At 36.6% G+C, this 22,590-nt stretch overlaps 1 protein-coding gene across 2 annotated transcripts in view; it reads left to right on the top strand.

Annotated features, from left to right (window-relative positions):
• Positions 1 to 22,590, top strand: part of LOC149848100 (chitin elicitor receptor kinase 1-like) — an 88,350-nt gene that overhangs the window by 3,074 nt on the left and 62,686 nt on the right. Inside the window, exons 2-3 of one of the 2 annotated variants that reach the window (XM_090019079.1) lie at positions 688 to 721; positions 1,877 to 2,047. In XM_090019079.1, coding sequence (XP_089875205.1) covers positions 694 to 721; positions 1,877 to 2,047 — 199 coding nt within the window. In that variant the 5' untranslated portion in view covers positions 688 to 693. Of the gene's footprint in view, positions 1 to 687; positions 722 to 1,728; positions 2,048 to 22,590 lie in introns of both variants that reach the window. The other variant, XM_090019157.1, reaches the window with a different exon arrangement.

Below are 22,590 nucleotides of genomic sequence, written 5' to 3'. Positions count from 1 at the left end.
ACAAGGCTAAGTATGAGTTAAGACCAAGCAAATGTTGCCACGAGTGACTGGATTTTTGAACTATGGTTCATATATAATGAATGGCTGAAAACTTTTCTCTTTTATCATTAACATACATGAATGCCAACTTCCGCAGTAAACTTTTCATGTCACTCATAGATGCCTTGTGCACCATATGGATTTAAAGTGTGTCAATTATGTCTGTAAAATTTTCATAATACTTCAAAGAATTTGTTTTGAAAAACCACATAGGATCTTGTTTGGATCTTTCAGATCCATTTAAGTCTTCTATAAACCAATTTCACTTGTTCTTTGTATCTTAGAAAATTCTACAGCTATATCTGGAGCATTTCATTAATAACCTGTATAGTCCATTTTATTGCTTTTGTTCCTGTAATTGGTAGAATTTCAATCGCCTTCTTTTACTGCTTTTTGCTATTTCAAATTTGTCCATGAAGCACTATCCTTAATTGAGAGACAAAACTGTATAACGGGTAAGGTGGCAATTGGGGGATGACTTGTGAGTTATGACTAAAGGATGCAGGGATTCAATTGTGTTGTCAAAATTTGTATGATGTCATGGAGAAGGACACTGCTTTGTCTTCTTATTTGATATTGAAGACTAATAAAGACTTGATCTGTTACAACTGTTCTTGCAATAATTGTTTTTTGTTTAATTCTTTGCAGATTTAAATGGAAGCTATCACCCCCTGCCTTCAAGGTACACTTTAGTCTACGTGGTACACTCATTTTCATGGTTACCATTAATTTCTACATATTCTTGGAAGCTCACTCCCTCAGAAGCTGGAAACTAGGTGCTTCGGAAACTCTCTTTCCATGTTATGGAAAGCACACTTCCATGGATATGAGATTTTGGACACAGTAATTGTACTTTTAATAAAACTCAACACATTTATGCAGCTAAAGAATGTGATTCCTCTAAGAAGAAAACTTTAATTGCACCATTTTAATTGAATTAGGGGGTAAATTATAAATGATGAGTCAGTTTCAATTTATTCAATACATAAAAAGATGTAATTATTAAAACTTAAAAGTCTTATAGGCTAGTTATTTTAAAGATTAAGTCAAAACAAAAATCTTTAAAATTAATTTCTCATAAATAAAAAATCTGTACACTATAATGTATTCTTTTGCATATAATTCTTAGATTTTAATGTCAAAGGTAATCCGTCTTTGCTACTTATTGATTATTCTGACATTAATGAATAATGTTGTTCCTACTTCTAAAATAAAAAATTCCTGATTCACATCTTAAACATTTCCTAGCCACTTCTTGCTTCTCTCTTCGCATGAATCTAAAAAGCCCTTATTTTGCGTTTCCACTTTCTGTCAATTCTGTTTCTCCCTTCGACGTTCTTGGTTCATGTATATGATATCTCTTATATGTGTGACTAGTTTTGCTATGCAAAGGTGTCTTCTGTCTTTTTTCATTTATAAATATCTGTTTAGATGTTAATACAGTCTGTGGTATTCTTGTCATTTTATTTTATAAGCTATATGTTTTGTACTTAACATTAAGTCCTTACCCTTATCATACATTCAATGTTGTGAAATGCCCTGTCATAGTGAAAATTTCTCTTAAACATAAATAGTGTGCACATACTTTTTTATATGGATAGGCTCTGCACATATTTATTAGGTTATGAACTCACTTACCTTGGACCATCTTTCATTTCTCTAACTCAGAATATCTCTGCCATTTTGCAGCTCAAAAGGTTCGACTCTGTAGCTTATTTTTTCTGCTGTTTTTGTTCTTCTGTTTTGGTTATAAGCACTTCTCTCCAACAAATACCCAAGTTGTTGGTAGTGTAATCCACTTAACTTTATGAGTCGCGCTGAAACTCAAATAAAGCAGGACTTGGTACGGGAGCAATTGCTGGTATATCTGTGACTATAGTCATTGTTGCACTCTTCTTGGCTGCTTTTGTCTATATTACTTTAGCTAAAAGAAAGAAAAAGAAGGATCGACAGTTGATTTCTTCAGATTCAGGAGATGCACTAGCAAACAACTCCAGACCCACACCTGGTAACTTTTTCCTTTTACCACTTTAGCTCATTTCTTGCAATTCTTTCAATATATAGAGGACTTTGCCAATCTACCAATCACCAAAATATGATATTCTTTAATGTAATTTTCTTTTATATTGTGGACTGTTGTGAACTAATGTGTTGTTAAAAATAGAAGCGATCAGTTATATGATTGACAGATATATATGTGCCTATTGGAACTAAACACAAATACATGCACATACACAAACACATTATATCTGCACACACTGAAGTAGGGAGAAAAAGAATCTTGTGCTTATTCACCAGAGGCACAATAAAACAAGATACATCCTGAATATATGTGTGTCTCTGTGTCTGCATGTGTCTCACGTGGGGTATTAAGTATTCCACTTTCTAGGAAAGCAGGTTTCATTTACAGTGAGTTTGTTCTTTGTTTATGCTTCAAAGAAGAGGCACGTTGTTGAACAATCTAGCTTTTTGTTTATGGTATCTGTCATTTTAATTTTACTTTGTCCATGGAAAAAGAGTACTTTGTGTTGCTGTTTATAACCATGACCTTATTCATGCTTAGTTTGTTATTAGTTTGGTGTCAAAGAAATAAACTGGAATGCTCAAGCAGCTAGCAGTTGGCAGGACAGTATTGTTTTTTTGTCCAGTTTTGGGTTGCCTTAGTTTTTGTCCAACTAATGGTTTAAGTTGAATGAATCTTTTAGATCTCTTTGGTGCATGCCGCCTTTCTACCGTTGAAGCAAACAGGTCCTAGTGAAGTGTGCATTTCATAAACAATGAACGTCCACTAGAAGCAACAGCATCCCACATGACTTTCTATTACTGATGACGACAGTTTCTCTCTTTCTCTCTCTCTCTCTCTCATGCCCTTGCCAAGATTGCATTTATAGTGCAATCTTTGGTTCCTAAACTTTTTGCTCTTTGGTTCTTATTGTCTTGATTTCCACAAAAAGGTTCTTTGTTCCCCTTGTTCCCATTTTCAGAAATGGATTGGCGCCTGTGGTGCATTCCTCACATTTTGATTCTCCCTCTATGGTTCTGTTGGCTTACCAAATTGCCTCGGTATCCATTAGTTATTATGTCAAATGGCTTTGTCAGAGCTGCTTAATATTGCAACCCAAGAGGGTTCATCTCTCCATGTATAAAATGCTCTCTCTTTGGAGCTTGTTGTTCCCAGCTTATTCCCCTGAAAATGAAACTCTATTGCATCTGAATCATTTACCCTATTGGAGGCAATATCTCATGTAATATCCTTGTTTGTGGCCGTGGTTTGGTAGAACTTGTCATTCGTGAACTGACATGATTGCCACCTGATCTGTTTTTATTTATCTTTCTTCTTTTCCTTTGTTCTCCATTCATTTTACTCCTTTACCCTCACCCAAAAATCTATTGTTAGGCATTCTTCCTCAAGTTGTAGAAAGGATATCAATCATTCCCAAGATGCTAGTAATATCTAAGAACCTTGTTCTTGTCACCATCTCTGTAAAGATGTCAGCCAATACCTATTGTGATCATGCATGTGTGGCACAAAATAATTTCACCTCTATCTTCTCTCAAATAAGGTGATAATCAATGTTTGCCTTTTCATGGTAGACTATGTTACAAGCAATTTTATTGACCGCTTATTAAAATACAAGTTCATAGAGAGTTCCCTTTTAAAATGAAAGCCAGCCAATGTCCTTTACAAATTCATGTGGCATAGCTCTACACTCAGTTTTTATTTTATATTATTTTGATAAAAACATATCATTCTCATAAACAAAGCGTCTATACTTAATCTGAGCACTTGATTGAGCAAATGCATTCTGCTTCTTACTCCTTCAGAGAACTAAATTCTTGCTGGCATATACACATTACCAAGAGGCAATCCTTCTAATAGATCAAACCCATGCACATTAGTATTATCTTCGAAATTATAATAGTGATGGTTAGCGTAGACAAGCCCTTTTCCAAGATTCTTTTTCAAGTATCTTAAAATGTTGTGCATTGCCATCTTGTGCAAGGAGAGGGGCATGAGTGAACCTAGCAACTATGTTTACTGTGAATGATATGTTTAGTTGAATGGTCAGTAGGTAGATAAGGTTGCTTATATCTATGAGATAGTACCCCATATACACGTCTTTGTGATTGTACAATACCTTACTTGATCTAAGAGACCAAGAACCTTAATTTTGAGGAAGTAATAAAGGTTTCTCATGTCTTTAATGTGGAAGACCCATAATGATTTTCTTTGTTGGTTCATATCGCCGACCCCAATTGTTTTGGGATGAAGGCGTAGTTGTTGTTGTTGTAATAAAGGTTTCCCATGTCTTTAATGTCAAACACTTAGTTTTTCATTAGTGACTTAGATATAGACTGGTGGGGAACAAAGTGATGAAGAGGATGTCACATGAGGTGCATAATCCTTTTTGTTTCCTGAGTGCAATAGGAATGTCTATATTGTAATGAAATATGCGGAAAAACAAAGAGTGTGATAAGCACTTACAATACCCACTAATGAACCAACAAAAGAGGTAACACCCAAACCCACAAGAGACAACACAACATAAAAATATAAATGTCTCTTATTGAAAAAGAGAGAGAGCTCTCAAGAGTGAAGAATACAAGAGGGGTTCACCCCTATATATACACAAAAGAAGGAGAGGAGGGATGACCTTATGGCCTTAAAAGCAGAGCCACCTAGGGGCTCCCCATGGAGTCGTTGGGAGCCCCCAACGGTCACAAATGTGACCGTTTGGGGCCCCATCGACTCCATGGTGGGGCCCCTTTTATGTGAGCAAAAAACAAAAATAAAAAGAAAAATAAAGTGCAAAAAGATTTACAAAAATAAAGGAAAATAACAAGTATCCCTATCGGGTACTTGTGAAATAACTAAAATACCCCTATTGGGTATATTAGACAATGTATATATATATATATATATATATATATGGATTACATGTATTTTAACACCCTCCCTCAAGCTTTACGGGGATATAACCGAAAGCTTGTTAAGGAGAAACAAAAAACGAGCAGCAGCAAGGGCCTTAGTGAAGAAGTCCGCCAACTGGTACTCGGATGTGACGTAAGGTAGTGCTATGGTTCCTCTTAGGTATTCATCACGTACGTAATGACAATCCATCTCAATATGCTTAGTACGCTCATGGAAGGTGTGATTGCTTGCAATATAAATTACGCTTTTGTTGTCACAACACATCTTCGAAGGAGTAGAGATGACAATGCCCATATCACTGAGGAGACTTCTTAGCCATACAAGTTCCATGGTTGTAGTGGCCATAGCACGATATTCCGCTTCCGTTGAGGACAAGGATACTTTGTGCTGCTTCTTGCATCTCCAAGAAATCATAGTCACCTAAGAAAACACAAAATCCTGTAATTGAGATTCGATCATTGGGATTTCCTTCACAATCAGCATCAGTATAAGCAATTAAATCAAGTGATGAGGAGGAGGAAAGAAAAACTCCCTTAGTTATGGTGTTTTTGATATATCTGACGATCCTTAAGACGACACTCATGTGCACGGTTGTAGGTGCATGTTAAAACTGACTGACAGAGTGGACGACATGAGCTATGTCTGGCCGAGTGATGGATAAGTAGGTTAGAGACCCAACAAGTTGCCGGTAGAGAGTAGGATCCTCGAGAGGTGTTCCATCTTCCAACCTTAACTTTGCATTGATGACTTCAGGGGTTTCTGTCTTCTTATCATCGGAGATACCAAATTTGGAACAAATGTCAGAAGCAAGTTTCATCTGAAAGAGAATGTACCCTCGAGGAGAGTACGCCACTTCAATTCCTAAAAAATATCTTAAGAAACCAAGGTCAGACATGTCAAAATTTTCTTTTAAAACTTTCTTAATATCATTAATTCCTTGCTCATCACTTCCAGTGATGATCATATCATCAACATAAAGTAGTAAAATAACTACTGAAGACCCTGCACTTTTCACAAACAAAGCAGTGTCAGTATAACATGAACGAAAATTCAAACTTATCATTACATTACTAAATCTATCATGCCAAGCCTTTGGGGCTTGTTTCAAACCATATAATGCCTTTTTAAGTTTGAGAATTTTATTTTTTATCAATACATACTCCTGGTGGAAGATCCATGTAAACTTCTTCATTTAATTCACCATTTAGGAATGCATTCTTAACATCTACTTGATAGATAGGCCATTTTTTGACTGACGCAACGACAATAAGAGTCCTAACACTGGTCATCCTAGCTACGGGTGCAAAAGTTTCTTCATAATCTATACCGTATTGTTGAGCATATCCTTTTGCTATTAATCGAGCTTTATAGCGTTCTAATAAACCATCACTTTTAGTTTTAATTTTGAAGACCCATCTGTAATGAAATATGCGGAAAAGAAATGTATGTCCTACAATGGACATTCACACATAGAAATCAAAGAACAAGTCCAAAAGATGACATACACAAAGGCCAATAATGGCTAGAAAGCATAAAATCTTATAAATGCACTAAAGGGCTTGAAGAAGCCACACATTACAAAGGGGGAGACCCCACTTATTTATAGGCAAGAGAGGAGTGAGAGAGGGTTTAGAGAAGAGAGAGAAAAGACACCATTGGGAGACCCAACAAGGTGTCGTTGGGCTCCCAACGGTCACAATTGTGACCGTTGGGGGCCCAACGACTCTTTGTTGGGCCCCCCAATGAAGGTGCATTTAATGCACAAAAAAGAAAAAGAAAAAATAAGGAAAAAGGAGAAAAAGGAAAAAGAAAAGAAAAAGTAAAAAAAGGAAAAAAACTATACTGCCCCTATTGGACGATTTTACAGAAATACCCCTTATCGGGTATGGGTGAATATATTTTTATATATATATATAAATATATTGATTACATGTATATTTTAACACCCCCCCTCAAGCTTTACGGGGATACAACCGAAAGCTTGTTGAGAAGAAACATGAAACGAGGAGTAGCAAGAGCTTTAGTGAAGAAGTCTACCAACTGGTACTCGGATGTGACGTAGGGCAGTGTTATGGTTCCTTTTAAGTATTCATCTCGAACATAGTGGCAGTCCATCTCTATGTGTTTAGTCCGCTCATGGAAGGTGTGATTGCTTGCAATGTAAATGGCGCTTTTGTTATCACAACACATCTTCGAAGGAGTGAAGATGATTACGCCCATATCATTGAGGAGACTTCTAAGCCATACAAGCTCCATGGTTGTAGTGGCTATTGCACGATATTCCGCTTCAGTTGAGGATAATGACACCTTTTGCTGCTTCTTGCATCTCCAAGAGATCATAGAGTCACCTAGGAAAACACAAAAACCTGTAGTTGAGACTCTATCATTAGGGTTTCCTCCCCAATCAGCATCAGTATAAGCAATTAAATTAAGAGATGATGAAGAGGAAAGCAAAACTCCCTTAGTTATGGTGTTTTTAATGTATCTGACTATTCTTAAGACTGCACTCATGTGCACAGATGTAGGTGCATGTTGAAACTGACTGACTGAGTGAACTGCATGAGCTATGTCTGGCCGAGAGATGGATAAGTAGGTCAGGGCCCCAACAAGTTGCCGGTAGGGAGTAGGATTCTCGAGAAGTGTTCCATCTTCCAACCTTAACTTTGCATTGATGACCTCAGGGGTGTCTGCCTTCTTATCATCGGAAATTCCAGATTTGGAACAAATGTCAGCAGCAAGTTTCATCTGAGAGAGAATATACCCTCGGGGAGAGTAGGCAACTTCAATACCTAAAAAATATCTTAAGAAACCAAGGTCAGACATATCAAAATTTTCTTTTAAAACTTTCTTAATATCATGGATTCCTTGTTCATCACTTCCAGTGATGATCATATCATCAACATATAGTAGGAGAATCACTACTGAAGATCCTGCACTTTTCACAAACAACGCAGTGTCAGTATAACATGAACGAAAATTCAAACTAGTCATTACACTGCTAAATCTGTCATGCCAAGCTTTCAGAGCTTGTTTTAACCCATATAGTGCCTTTTTTAGTTTAAGAATTTTGTTTTCACCAATAGATACTCCTGGTGGAGGATCCATATAGACCTCTTCACTTAATTCGCCATTAAGAAATGCGTTCTTAACATCCAATTGATAGATAGGCCATTTTTTAACGGATGCAACTGCAATAAGAGTCCTAACACTAGTCATTCTAGCTACGGGAGCGAAGGTTTCTTCATAATTTATTCCGTACTCTTGAGCATACCCTTTGGCTACCAACCTAGCTTTATAACGTTCTAATGACCCATCACTTTTAGTTTTAATTTTGAAGACCCATCTACATCCAATAGACTTCTTTCCAGTGGGTAATGAAGTTATTTCCCAAGTTTTAGCCTTTTCAAGGGCACTAAGTTCTAGTTTCATGGCTTCAACCCATTGAGGAATGTTTTTGGCTTCATTATAGTGTGATGGTTCATGATAAGAGTGTAATGCAATTAGGCATGCCCTATATTTAGGTGTTAGGGACTCATAGGAAACAAACCTATTTGGTGGATTGGAGATCCGGCTAGATCTCCTTAAAGAGGTTTCTTCTTGGTTGGAACTTTGAGAATATTTTTCTAACGCACTAATGGGAGTTTCTTGACCACGCCTAGCATAGGTTTGTATTGACCTATTTTCAACATCATTACTTCCATTTTCAGCATTACTAAGAGGAGTATCCTCTAAATCATTAGAAACATCCTCAATGTGGGGAGTCACATCTTCTTGAGAGAGAAGATCAAATAAGAAAGCATATTCGCTTTCATCAATATCTTTATTTTTCTCAAAACCGTTCTCATTTTCTAAAAATGTAACATCTTTGGAAACATATAGTTTGTTGTTTTTGGGATCGAAGCACCTAAAACCCTTTTGATTTTCTTCGTATCCTAAGAACACACATTCGATAGCTTTGGGAGATAACTTATCTCTTTTATGTGTAAGGACAAAACACTTACACCCAAAAATTCTTAATCTATTAAAATCGGGTGTTCTTTCAAAAAGTTTTTCATATGGAGATATATTTTGTAGAGATGAGGATATCATCCTATTTATCAAATACGTAGAGCTTAAGGCGGCTTCGGCCCAATAGCATTTTGGAATTTCTTTGGAAATGAGTAGAGTCCTAGAGGTTTTCAAGATGTGTCTATGCTTTCTTTCGGCTAGACCGTTTTGTTGGGGAGTCCTAGGACATGACCTTTGATGACAAATTCCATTGGTTTCCAAATATTCTTGAAATTCATTTGATAGATATTCTCCACCGGAATCGGATCGAAGAATGGAGATATTAGTTGAAAATTGATTTTTGACAATCATATGAATTTTTTTTAAAAAAGTTAAAGACTTCGGATTTTAGATTGAGAAAATATATCCACACATATCGAGTGAAATCATCAATGAAGGTAACATAATATGAGTATCCTCCTTTTGATATGACTGGAGAAGGACCCCAAACATCCGAATGAACTAGTTCAAAGGGTCTTTTTGACACAAATGTTCTTTTTGGAAAGGGGGTGGATTTCATTTTTCAAAAAATACAACTCTTACAAACAAAATGTTTCTCATTACAAAATCTCTTTCCAAAAGGAAAGGAGTACATTTTTGAGAAGCTTGGATGTCCAAGTCTTTGATGCCAAGTTTCTATATTTTTATCTTGGACATAATTACAAAATGAGTTAGTAGGAAGTTTCAAATTGGTCATGTAGTAGAGATCTCCCCTCCTATGGCCTTGCCCAATCCGCTTCCCGGACTGGAGATTCTGTATAGAGCAATCTTGGGTTGAGAAGGAGATTTCACATCCATGATCACATATTTGAGAGACAGATAAAAGATTTAAATTAAGCTGAGATACTACTCTTACATTTGGCACAAAAAAATCTTTTGAAAAATCTAAGGTTCCAAAACTTTTAACTTGTAAAGAGGTACCATCGGCGATGGAAACAAAGGAATTTTTGGAGTTGCTACATACATTGGATAGTCCATTTTCAATAGGGGTCATATGAAAAGATGCTCTTGAGTCAAGAATCCAAGAAGGCGTACTTGAAGGAGAAGAAGAGGCAATGGCGGCTCCCGAAGTTGATGGTGACTTGAGTAGGATTTGAAGTGCTTCAGATAGTTGAGCAAGGGAGAATGACTCTTTCCCTTTCATTGGCTCCTCCTTCTTTTGCGGGATTTCTTCAATAATAGCAACTTTACCTTTTGGAGGTTCATTTATCTTTGGACAATTAGGTCTTATATGACCCGGTTCTTGACAATGATGGCAAATGACTTTCCTATAATTGCCATTATAGTTATTTTGCCTCCCAAAGTGTGGAGGCTTGTAGGTTTTCATATGATTGCCGGGTTTAGTCACGACAAGAACTTCATCTCCTCCTTTAATCATACCAAGACGTGTTTCCTCTTGGCATATTTCGGCTATTGCATCTTCCAAGGGAAGTGGTTTGGATCTATGAAGGAGGGAGAACCTCACTTGTTCATATTCGGGCCTAAGCCCATATAAAAATTGGAAAAAGTGTTCTTTCTCCATTTGTTCTCTTCGCATTTCCACATCTTCACTTGATACCCATTTAGGTTCAAGAAGGGATAACTCATCCCACAAAGGGCAAAGAGTGCTATAGTAATCTCTTACACTCATTTCACCTTGCTTAATGGTACGGATTTTCTCTTGGATAAAGAATTGACGAGCAAGGTCTTTTTGGGTATACATACCTTTCATAAAGAACCATGCTTCATTTGCTAGGCGGAATTTAGCAATTTTGGCGCAAATCTTTAGCTCCACGTTGTTCATGAACCATGCAAGAATTTTTGCATGCTTACTTTCCCAATCTTCAACCTTGGATTGGTGATCTTCAATAGCCTTCATGCGAGCATTTCCTTCTAGGGCTTTTTCTTGATCACCATCTATTTTCGTAAGTTGAAGTTGAGGTTCCCTAATGGTGCCCATAACGTATCCCCAAAGCTTTTTACCTTTGAGGTTGTTCTCCATGGCGGCGGCCCACATCATGTAGTTAGTACCATTGAGCTTGAAGGAGAGATCAATCTTTTGTTCTCCTTCCATTATATAATCAACAATGGAGGACAAGCAAAGAGAGATAGAACAAGACAACAAACAATATGAATCAAGAGCACAACCAAGGCTCTGATACCATGTAATGAAATATGCGGAAAAGAAATGTATGTCCTACAATGGACATTCACACATAGAAATCAAAAAACAAGTCCAAAAGAGGACATACACAAAGGCCAATAATGGCTAGAAAGCATAAAATCTTATAAATGCACTAAAGGGCTTGAAGAAGCCACACATTACAAAGGGGGAGACCCCACTTATTTATAGGCAAGAGAGGAGTGAGAGAGGGTTTAGAGAAGAGAGAGAAAAGGCACCATTGGGAGACCCAACAAGGTGTCGTTGGGCTCCCAACGGTCACAATTGTGACCGTTGGGGGCCCAACGACTCCTTGTTGGGCCCCCCAATGAAGGTGCATTTAATGCACAAAAAAGAAAAAGAAAAAATAAGGAAAAAGGAGAAAAAGGAAAAAGAAAAGAAAAAGTAAAAAAAAGAAAAAGACTATACTGCCCCTATTGGGCGATTTTACAGAAATACCCCTTATCGGGTATGGGTGAATATATATATATATATATATATTTATATATATATATATATATAAATATATTGATTACATGTATATTTTAACACCATCTACATCCAATCGATCTCTTTCCAGTGGGTAATGAAGTTATTTCCCAAGTTTTTGCCTTTTCAAGGGCACTAAGCTCTAAGTTCATGGCTTCAACCCATTGGAGAATGTTTTTGGCTTCATTATAATGTGAAGGTTCATGAAATGAGTGTAACGCAATTAGACACGCTCTATACCTTGGACTTAGAGACTCATAGAAAACAAACCTATTAGGAGGATTGGAGATTCGGCCGGATCTCCTTAAAGAAGTTTCTTCTATGTTGGACTCTTGAGAGTATTTTTCTAAGGCGCTCATTTGAGTTTGTTGACCACGCCTAACATAGGTTTGGATTGGTCTATCACTTTCATCTTTAACATTGTCAAGAAGAATATCCTCTAGGTCATTCAATGACTCATTAGAGATTTCCTCTTCTTGAGGAGTCTCATCTTCTTGGGAGAGAAGATCAAATAAGAAAGCATATTCACTTTCGTCAATATCTTTAGTTTTCATAAAACCATTTTCATTTTCCAAAAAGGTTACATCTTTGGATACATAGAGTTTGTTATTTTTCAAGTCAAAACATCTAAAACCCTTTTGATTTTCTCCATATCCTAAGAAAACACATCCAATAGCTTTAGGAGATAATTTGTCTCTTTTATGTGTAAGGACAAAACATTTACACCCAAAAATTCTTAATCTATTGAAATCGGGTGTTCTTTCAAATAATTTTTCATATGGAGATGTATTTTGTAAGGATGAAGATATCATTCTATTTATCAAGTAAGTTGAGGTTAAGGCGGCTTCGGCCCAAAAACTCTTTGGAATTTCTTTGGAAATAAGGAGTGTCCTAGTGGCTTCCATGATGTGTCTATGCTTTCTTTCGGCTAAACCATTTTGTTGAGGAGTCCTAGGACACGATCTTTGATGACAAATTCCATTTATTTCTAAATAATTTTGAAATTCTTTTGATAGATATTCTTCACCTGAATCGGATCTAAGAGTAGAGATATTACTTGAAAATTGATTTTTGACTATCATATGAAATTTCTTAAAGAAGTCAAAGACTTCGGATTTTAAATTGAGAAAGTAGATCCACACATATCTAGTGTAGTCATCAATGAAGGTGGCGTAATAGGAGTATCCTTGTTTTTAGGCCCTTCATTCAACTTAGGGCAATTAGGTCTTATGTGACCCGGTTCTTGGCAATGATGGCAAATGACTTTTCTATAATTGCCATTATAATTATTTTGCCTTCCAAAGTGTGGAGGCTTATAGGCTTTTACATGATTGTCGGGTTTAGATACGGCCAAAACATCATCTCCTCCTTTAATCATGCCAAGACGAGTTTCTTCTTGACATATTTCGGCTATGACATATTCCAAGGGAAGAGGCTTAGATCTATGAAGAAGGGAAGATCTAACTTGTTCATATTCGGGCCTAAGCCCATGTAGAAATTGTAAGAAGTGTTCTTTTTCTATTTGTTCTCTTCTTAGCTCCACATCTACACTAGAAACCCACTTTGGTTCTAGTAAAGATAGCTCATCCCATAAGGGTCCAAGAGTGCTATAGTAATCCCTTACACTCATTTCTCTTTGCTTGATAGTCCAGATTTTTTCTTGAAGAAAGAATTGACGAGCAAGGTCTTTTTGAGTAAACATACCTTTCATAAAGAACCATGCTTCATTAGCCATCCGAAACTTAGCAATGTTGGCGCAAATCTTGAGCTCCACATTGTTCATGAACCAAGCAAGAATCTTCGCATGCTTACTTTCCCAATCTTCTACTTTAGATTGGTGATCTTCAATGGCCTTCATGCGTGCATTTCCTTCAAGAGCTTTTTCTTGATCACAATCCATCTTAGTGAGTTGGAGTTGTGGTTTCGGAATGGTGCCCATAACGTATCCCCAAAGTTTTTTACCTTTGAGGTTCTCTATGGCGGCGGCCCACATCATGTAGTTGGAGCCATTGAGCTTGAAGGAGAGATCAATCTTTTGTTCCCCTTCCATTTAATCACTCACAAGAGAACAAACGAAGAGAGATACAAAAAACAATAATATATAACTACTCAACTAGCTTTATTAAGAAGAAGAGCATGTAATGAAATAAGCGGAAGAAACCAAGAATGCTAAAGCATTCACTATGTCCCACACGGACAAATGCAACAAGCACAAGAGAGAAAATCCACTAAGGGATATACAAAGGGCCTTATAAAAAGGCTACACACATGAAAAATAATATCACTATTATTGAAGAGGAGCTCTCAAGAGCAATACCACATACATGGGGGGTTCCCCCTATTTATAAGAAGAGGAGACCAAAGGGGCTCCCAATAGAGTCGTTGGGAGCCCCCAACGGTCACATATGTGACCGTTGGGGCCCTCAACGACTCCATTGTGGGGCCCCTTTTCGGTACCCAAAAAATACAAAAATAAAAATAAAAATAAAAATAAAAAATAGTGAAATACGAGAAACAAAATAAGTACCCCTATGGGGTACTTTGTGAAATGACCATAATACCCCTATCGGGTATTATGGTATTATTACATATGTTTTAACACCCCCCCTCAAACTTTACGGGGGAATGACCGAAAGTTTGCCAAGGAGGAACAAGAAGCGAGGAGCAGGCAGGGCTTTGGTGAAGAAATCAGCAAGTTGATATTCTGAAGTGACATATGGCAGTGTTACTGTCCCACGAAGATATTCATCACGTACATAATGACAATCCATTTCAATATGTTTCGTCCTCTCATGGAAAGTGTGGTTGCTGGCAATGTAGATAGCACTTTTGTTGTCGCAACAAAGCTTCGAAGCCCCGGTAATTTCGATTCCCATATCTTGAAGAAGACTTCGAAGCCACACCAGCTCCATTGTAGTGGTTGCCATAGCCCTGTATTCTGCTTCAATAGAAGACAATGAGACTTTCTGCTGTTTCTTGCACCTCCAAGCAATTAGCGAATCTCCTAGGAATACACAAAAGCCAGTAGTTGAGATTCGATCATTTGGGTTTCCTCCCCAGTCAGCATCAGTATAAGCTAGTAAATCTAAGGAAGAGATTGAGGATAGGAATAGCCCTTTAGTCAAAGTATTTTTAATATATCGAATGATCCGGAGCACAGCACTCATATGCACAGATGTAGGAGCATGCTGAAATTGGCTTGCAGAGTGCACAGCATGAGCAATATCGGGCCTGGTGATAGTCAGATAGGTGAGGGAGCCTATGAGTTGCCGGTAGGGCGTAGGATCGTCCAGCAGAACTCCATCCTCCAGTCGTAGTTTAGCATTGATAACCTCGGGAGTCTCCACCTTTTTATCATCTGAAATCCCAGATTTGGAACATATGTCTGCAGCAAGCTTCATCTGTGACAGTATATACCCTCGAGGAGAGTATGCAACTTCTATGCCAAGAAAGTACCTGAGAAAACCCAGATCAGACATATCAAAATTATGTTTTAACATATTTTTAACTTTAAGAATACCGCTTTCATCATTGCCAGTGATGATCATATCATCAACATAAAGCAGAAGGATGATGATACTATTACCTGCATTTTTAACAAAAAGAGCAGTGTCAGTATAACATGAGCGAAATCTCAATTGTAACATGATAGCACTAAATCTATCATACCAAGCATTAGGGGCTTGTTTAAGACCATATAAGGCTTTTAATAACCGAAGGGTTTGACCTTGGTTAACACTGATTCCCGGCGGAGGATCCATATATACTTCTTCATTCAACTGACCATTAAGAAAGGCATTTTTAACATCTAATTGGAATATAGGCCATTTCTTAGATGATGCTACCGCAATTAAAGTTCTAACGCTTGTCATGCGAGCCACGGGAGCAAAAGTCTCCTCATAATCGATGCCATATTCTTGTGAGTATCCCTTAGCAACTAATCTAGCTTTATAGCGCTCTAGGGAACCATCACTTTTAGTTTTGACTTTGTAGACCCATCGACATCCTATAGCTTTCTTATTTGGAGGAAGGTGAACTATTTCCCAAGTTTTAGCTTTATTTAAAGCATCTAGTTCAACTTTCATTGCTTCAACCCAATGAGGTATACTTTTTGCTTGATTATAATGGGAGGGTTCATAGTAAGAATGCAAGGCTATTAGACAAGCTCTATATTTAGGTGAAAGAGTTTCATATGAGACAAACCTATTAGGTGGAATTGATTCTCTAGAAGAACGCCTAAGGGAGGTTTCTTCTAGGGGTTCATTAAGCCGCAAGAATTTTTCTAAAGCACTAATAGGTTGGGCTTCCTCACGCCGAGTGTATACTTGGATATTGTCACCATTAGTTGGTGATACATCATCATCATGAGAATCATGAGTATTTTCTAAAATTTTCGGATGACTCAAAGAGTCATCATTTGAATCTTCTAAAAGATCATTGATAAACATATAATCAATTTCATTTGATTTTTCCAATATGTCAAATCCATTTTCATCTTCTAAAAAGGTTACATCTTTGGAGACAAATAACTTATTGTTTTTATGATCAAAGCATCTATAGCCTTTTTGATTTTCACCATATCCTAAAAATACACATTCTATTGCTTTAGGTGACAATTTATCTCTTTTATGTAAAAGAACAAAGCATTTACACCCAAAAATCCGAAGACGATTGTAGTCGGGTGTCATATTAAAAAGTTTTTCATAAGGAGAGATATTATTCAATTTTGAAGATGGCATCCTATTGATTAAATAGGTGGAGGTTAACACGGCTTCGGCCCAAAAATTTTTAGGAATATTTTTAGAAATGAGTAAGGATCTAGTGGTTTCCAAAATATGCCTATGTTTTCTTTCCGCTAGACCGTTTTGTTGAGGAGTTCTTGGGCAAGATTTTTGATGACAAATGCCATGTTGTTTTAGATATGCTTGAAAATCATTTGATAAGTATTCTCCACCCGAATCGGATCTAAGAATGGATATTTGACTTTGAAATTGATTTTGAATTTTTGCATGGAATTCTTTAAAGAAGTTAAAAACTTCCGATTTAAAGTTAAGAAAATAAATCCATACATATCTAGTATAATCATCGATAAAAGTAACATAATATGAATAACCACCTTTAGATAGAACCGGAGATGGCCCCCAAACATCGGAATGCACCAATTCAAAAGGTCTTGTTGTCACAAAGGATCTAATAGGAAAAGGAGTAGACTTCATTTTGCCAAAAATGCAATCTTTGCAATTGATATCTTTTTCTTTACAAAACTTGTGTCCAAAAGGAAAAAGATACATTTTAGAGTAACTTGGATGTCCAAGCCTTTTATGCCAAGTTTCAATATTTTTGTCTTGGACATAAGTACAAAATGAGGTATTTGGAAGCATTAAATTATCCATAAAATAAAGGTCTCCCTTCCTATGGCCTTGCCCAATCCGCTTCCCGGACCGGAGATCCTGCACAAAGCACCCTTGGGATGAGAAAGATATTTCACATCCATGGTCGGCTATTTGAGAAACGGAAAAGAGGTTAAGATTTAATTTTGGAACTATTCTAACTTTTGGAACAAGGAAATTTTGAACATTTTTAGAATCAAGAGTTCCAACACCATTTATTTTGAGAAAAGTTCCATCGGCCGTAGAGACACAAGACATTTTTGAATTGGTGTGCACATTGGTTAATGCATTTTCATGAGGGGTCATGTGAAAAGAGGCTCCGGAATCTAAAATCCAAGAGTACGTACCGGGAGGTGATGATGAGGCAATGGCGGCACCGGAGGTGGAAGAAGTGACCTTTAAGATTTGTTGAAGAGCCAAGGAGATTTGTCCAAGAGTGTCTTTGAGATCCCCGTTCTTGCCGTCATCTTCTTTGGTGGTGGATTCTTCAACGGAAGCCACCTTTGGCTTGAATGCCCCATTTAGCTTTGGGCAAACGGGTTTAATATGTCCCGGCTCATAACAATGGTGACATATAATCATTTTTCTTCCACCACTCCCTTGCTTACCAAAATGAGGTGGTTTGTATGTTTTAACATGATTGCCGGGTTTAGATACGGCAAGAACTTCCTCTATGCTTTTACCCATGCTATGCCTAGTCTCTTCTTGAGTAATCTCGGCAATAGCTTCTTCTAAGGGAGGAAACGTGGATCTATGGAGAAGTGAGGATCTCACTTGTTCAAATTCGGGACGAAGCCCAAATAAAAATTGAAACAATCTATCTTGTTCCATTTGTTTTTGTCTTAGAACCACATCCTCCATAGATACCCATTTAGGCTCTAAAAGAGCCAATTCATCCCACAAAGGATTTAGAGCACTATAGTAATCTTGTATGCTCATGTCGCCTTGTTTTGTGGTTCTTACTTTTTCTTGCAAGAAATAAGCTCTTGCAAGATCCTTTTGGGTAAACATACCCTTCATAAAAAACCAAGCTTCATTTGCCCGGCGGAATTTTGCAATATTTGCACATACCTTAAGTTCGACATTATTCATAAACCATGCAAGGATTTTTGCATGGTTGCTCTCCCAATCTTCCATTTGATGATTATAATCTTCAATGGCCTTGAGACGAGCATCGCCTTCAAGTGCTTTCTCTTGATCTCCTTCCATCTTTGTGAGCTTAAGTTGGGGTTCCGGAACGGTTCCCATTACATAACCCCAAAGCTTCTTGCCTTTGAGATTATTCTCCATTGCGGATGCCCACATCATGTAATTTTTTCCATTGAGTTTGAATGATAGATCGATCTTTACTTCCATTGCTACACAAGGAAGATGTGAGAAAGAAAGAAAGTAGAGAGAGACAAGATTTTACCTTTAGAAGATCTTATGGCTTTGATACCATGTAATGAAATAAGCGGAAGAAACCAAGAATGCTAAAGCATTCACTATGTCCCACACGGACAAATGCAACAAGCACAAGAGAGAAAATCCACTAAGGGATATACAAAGGGCCTTATAAAAAGGCTACACACATGAAAAATAATATCACTATTATTGAAGAGGAGCTCTCAAGAGCAATACCACATACATGGGGGGTTCCCCCTATTTATAAGAAGAGGAGACCAAAGGGGCTCCCAATAGAGTCGTTGGGAGCCCCCAACGGTCACATATGTGACCGTTGGGGCCCCCAACGACTCCATTGTGGGGCCCCTTTTCGGTACCCAAAAAATACAAAAATAAAAATAAAAATAAAAATAAAAAATAGTGAAATACGAGAAACAAAATAAGTACCCCTATGGGGTACTTTGTGAAATGACCATAATACCCCTATCGGGTATTATGGTATTATTACATATGTTTTAACAGAGCATACACAAGGCTCTGATACCATGTAATGAAATATGCGGAAAAACAAAGAGTGCGATAAGCACTTACAATACCCACTAATGAACCAACAAAAGAGGTAACACCCAAACCCACAAGAGACAACACAACATAAAAATATAAATGTCTCTTATTGAAAAAGAGAGAGAGAGCTCTCAAGAGTGAAGAATACAAGAGGGGTTCACCCCTATATATACACAAAAGAAGGAGAGGAGGGATGGCCTTATGACCTTAAAAGAAGAGCCACCTAGGGGGCTCCCCATGGAGTCGTTGGGAGCCCCCAACGATCACAAATGTGACCGTTGGGGGCCCCATCGACTCCATGGTGGGACCCCTTTTATGTGAGCAAAAAACAAAAATAAAAAGAAAAATAAAGTGCAAAAAGATTTACAAAAATAAAGGAAAATAATAAGTACCCCTATTGGGTACTTGTGAAATGACTAAAATACCCCTATTGGGTATATTAGACAATATATATATATATATATATATATATATATATATATATATATATATATATATGGATTACATGTATTTTAACATATATCATCCAAAGGATCACTTAAATCTTTAATACCTGACAGTGGGGGAAGTGGACACCCTTGGGTTAAAAGATGGCAAGTCCAAATATGAGATTCTAAATCAACAGACTGCCTTTTTGTAGTTAGTTCTAATTTATACACAATACAAGGAGGGAGGAAAAAGAAAAATATCCCTAGAATGCAACATATATGAAAGAGTGCTTCTAATAAAAAAATAGGCAAAAAGTCCCCCATTGTAATGAAATAGCTGAAAATACAAAAACAATGCCACTAAGGGCTTTATAAGATTACAATCACAAAAGTGCATAAGCACAAACTAATGCCTTTAAGGGCTTACAAGATCGCAACACAATGTGCACAAGTACAAGTCCACTATAGGACAAAACAATAGCCATCAAAGGGCAACAACACAAGCACTAAGTGCATATAAAACATTAAGGAATTAAATAGAAAAACACAAATGTAAAAAATATTCATCTTTATTGAGCATAAATGCTTAAGAGAATCATTAATAATTGAGGGGGAACAAAGCTCCTTTATATACACATGACAAGGGAGAGAGAGACCAAATGGGAGCTCCCAATAAAGTCGTTGGGAGCTCCCAACAGTCATATTTATGACCGTTGGAGTGCCTTCAACGAGCGCCCTTGCTTAAAAGAAAAAAAAAAAAAAAATAAATAAAAGAAAAATTGTTCCTAATGAACAGTCCCTATTACGTGAGTAAAATGATGAAAATACCCCTAGTGGATATTTACCTATTACATTATTATACATAATATATATACATATACATCTTAACACTCCTCCTCAAACTTACGGTGTGATATATTGAAAGTTTGGAAATACAACAAAGAATCAATGTGAAGGATCTAAGCCTTAAAATGCCTTTATCGATGATTATCCCGAAACGCATGCATCGACTATCTCTATCTTCACGACATGATGCATCAAAGATGTCCTTTCTCAATCATCTGTCACATTTTTAAGAGTCTATAGAGAGAACAAACCAAAATATTTCAACTACACAGGGAAAATATCTTAGCCCAATAGTTATAAAGTTTTAAAACCAATATATTTTAAAACAAGAATAAAATTTTCAAACAAAGTAGTAATAATTTTTAGAAACATTAGATAATCATTAAGAAAGACAAGAGGAGTCTTCCTCAAGGATGAATTTTTATGAAATCGAACCATAATCATAAAATCAACATATTTTTTTGTAATAACCCCAAATTGACCCTCAAAATTTTGTGGATTTTTTTATATAAATAATTAATTTAGAAACATTGCGAAAAATATCCCATGGACTCAAGGCACATTACAGATTTAATATACACAACCCAACAATCATTCCACATATAGAATAAAAAAACCATGAATTTAAATTGAATTTAATTTAATTAAATAGTCCCCATTTAGGGTTCACATATTCCCTCAAAATAAAAACTCTTTAACACAGTAAGAACTCGGGCCACCACATCATAACCCTCGCTCCCTCGAGCAAGTTGGTCCCTCCATCACTGTGCTTCGGTACCTTATTTTTTTTTTTAAAATGATTAAGAACCAAAGTTCTCATACAAGACCCTCTCGAAATCCAACAGTAAGGAAATTCGCGTAAATTAAATCAAACATAAGTTTAAGAGAGCTCAACAAACATCACATTTAGAACAAATTTGCAATGTAAGCAATTCAAATCAAACAACCAATAATTTCATGCTAAACTAAATATTTAGGGATGCATTATGCATAAATAACTTTTTAAGTTTAATTATCAGTATTGCTTTTGTATGCATGTCCTTACTTAATGCACACAATTTAATTATCATCGTGGATATTCAAAACGGGTCAAATTCCTGAGGTTCAAGGTAGTTTCCAGTGGTATCTTAACATACAATTTATATTTTATTTACTGGGTTCTACTTATGTTCCTCGACCGACATCAGGAATCATCACCATCAATCGGAACATTAAGAATCATCACTTAATGTTGGGACGAGAAGAAAATCAACATTTTATTAACACCACTTTCTTGGTATACCAATAATTGCAGCTGAATCTAACAACAACACCCTCAAGCAAAGTGACAAAAGTTTCCTACAACCGTGGTCGGGAACACCAACCACACATCGGGTTCGTGGAAAAAACAAATACACGGTATTTAGTATCCTCACGGTCCCCCATGACGACCATTCGAGGTTTCTACTCCTTTCAGAGGGCCACCAAAGAAGAAAAATTATTATACTGTTTGGTTTCTTTTATCATTCTTAATCAGTTAAGAGTTCTTTGTACAAGAACATTTATGCAAATCATCATGCAATAACAAATTTGGGCCATTGACTTGTTAAATTCAACAGTGTAATTAATTCAAAAGCAATACAACAAAATTTTGCAATGCATTTATAACTTACTACTGTATTAGTAACACATGCTCCTGGTCTCCAAAGGCCCATAAGTGGTTCACACACAACCACTACATAATTTAAATAACATTGTAAACTTTTCAATTAACAACAATCACCCATAGACGAATACAATTTGGTATTCACGATTCATAAGACATGACACCAAAGCATATTCATGACTAATGAACAAATGCAAACTTTATCAAGCGCATCAGATGTATCATATTGGTCTAGAATTCAACCTTTTTGAAACCGACTAATTTCAACACTTATTAGGTTCAGATTCAATTAAATATCCCTGGCCTAGATTTCATGGTTCTAACAGAAATCAGATTTTTGAGACAACATAAGTACAATTTCAGTTTTTCAAACAACCTTTCCAATCTCATTCTAATCCATTTAACAAACCAATTTACTCAAATTTAAGGAAGCAAATCCTGTACACAAAACCAATCTCATGTATGCAAAGTCACGATTTTCATAATCAGATTTCTACATACATGACAGACAAAACACTGAAATCGGATTTGAAACCTAATAAACACTTAAATGAATTTGTCCATGCAACCTTGACTAAAACAGGAAATTAAACATGGTATGTATAACCAAATCATTGCATACAGAATTGGATGCCCAAAAATTTCAGAATGCATATATATATATATACATATATATATCCTGTTTA

Source organism: Nuphar pumila, chromosome 1 (assembly GCF_984573655.1).
Source record: "Nuphar pumila chromosome 1, dmNupPumi1.hap1.1, whole genome shotgun sequence".
Taxonomy (NCBI): domain Eukaryota; kingdom Viridiplantae; phylum Streptophyta; class Magnoliopsida; order Nymphaeales; family Nymphaeaceae; genus Nuphar; species Nuphar pumila.
This window is presented reverse-complemented; position numbering and strand designations above follow the sequence as displayed.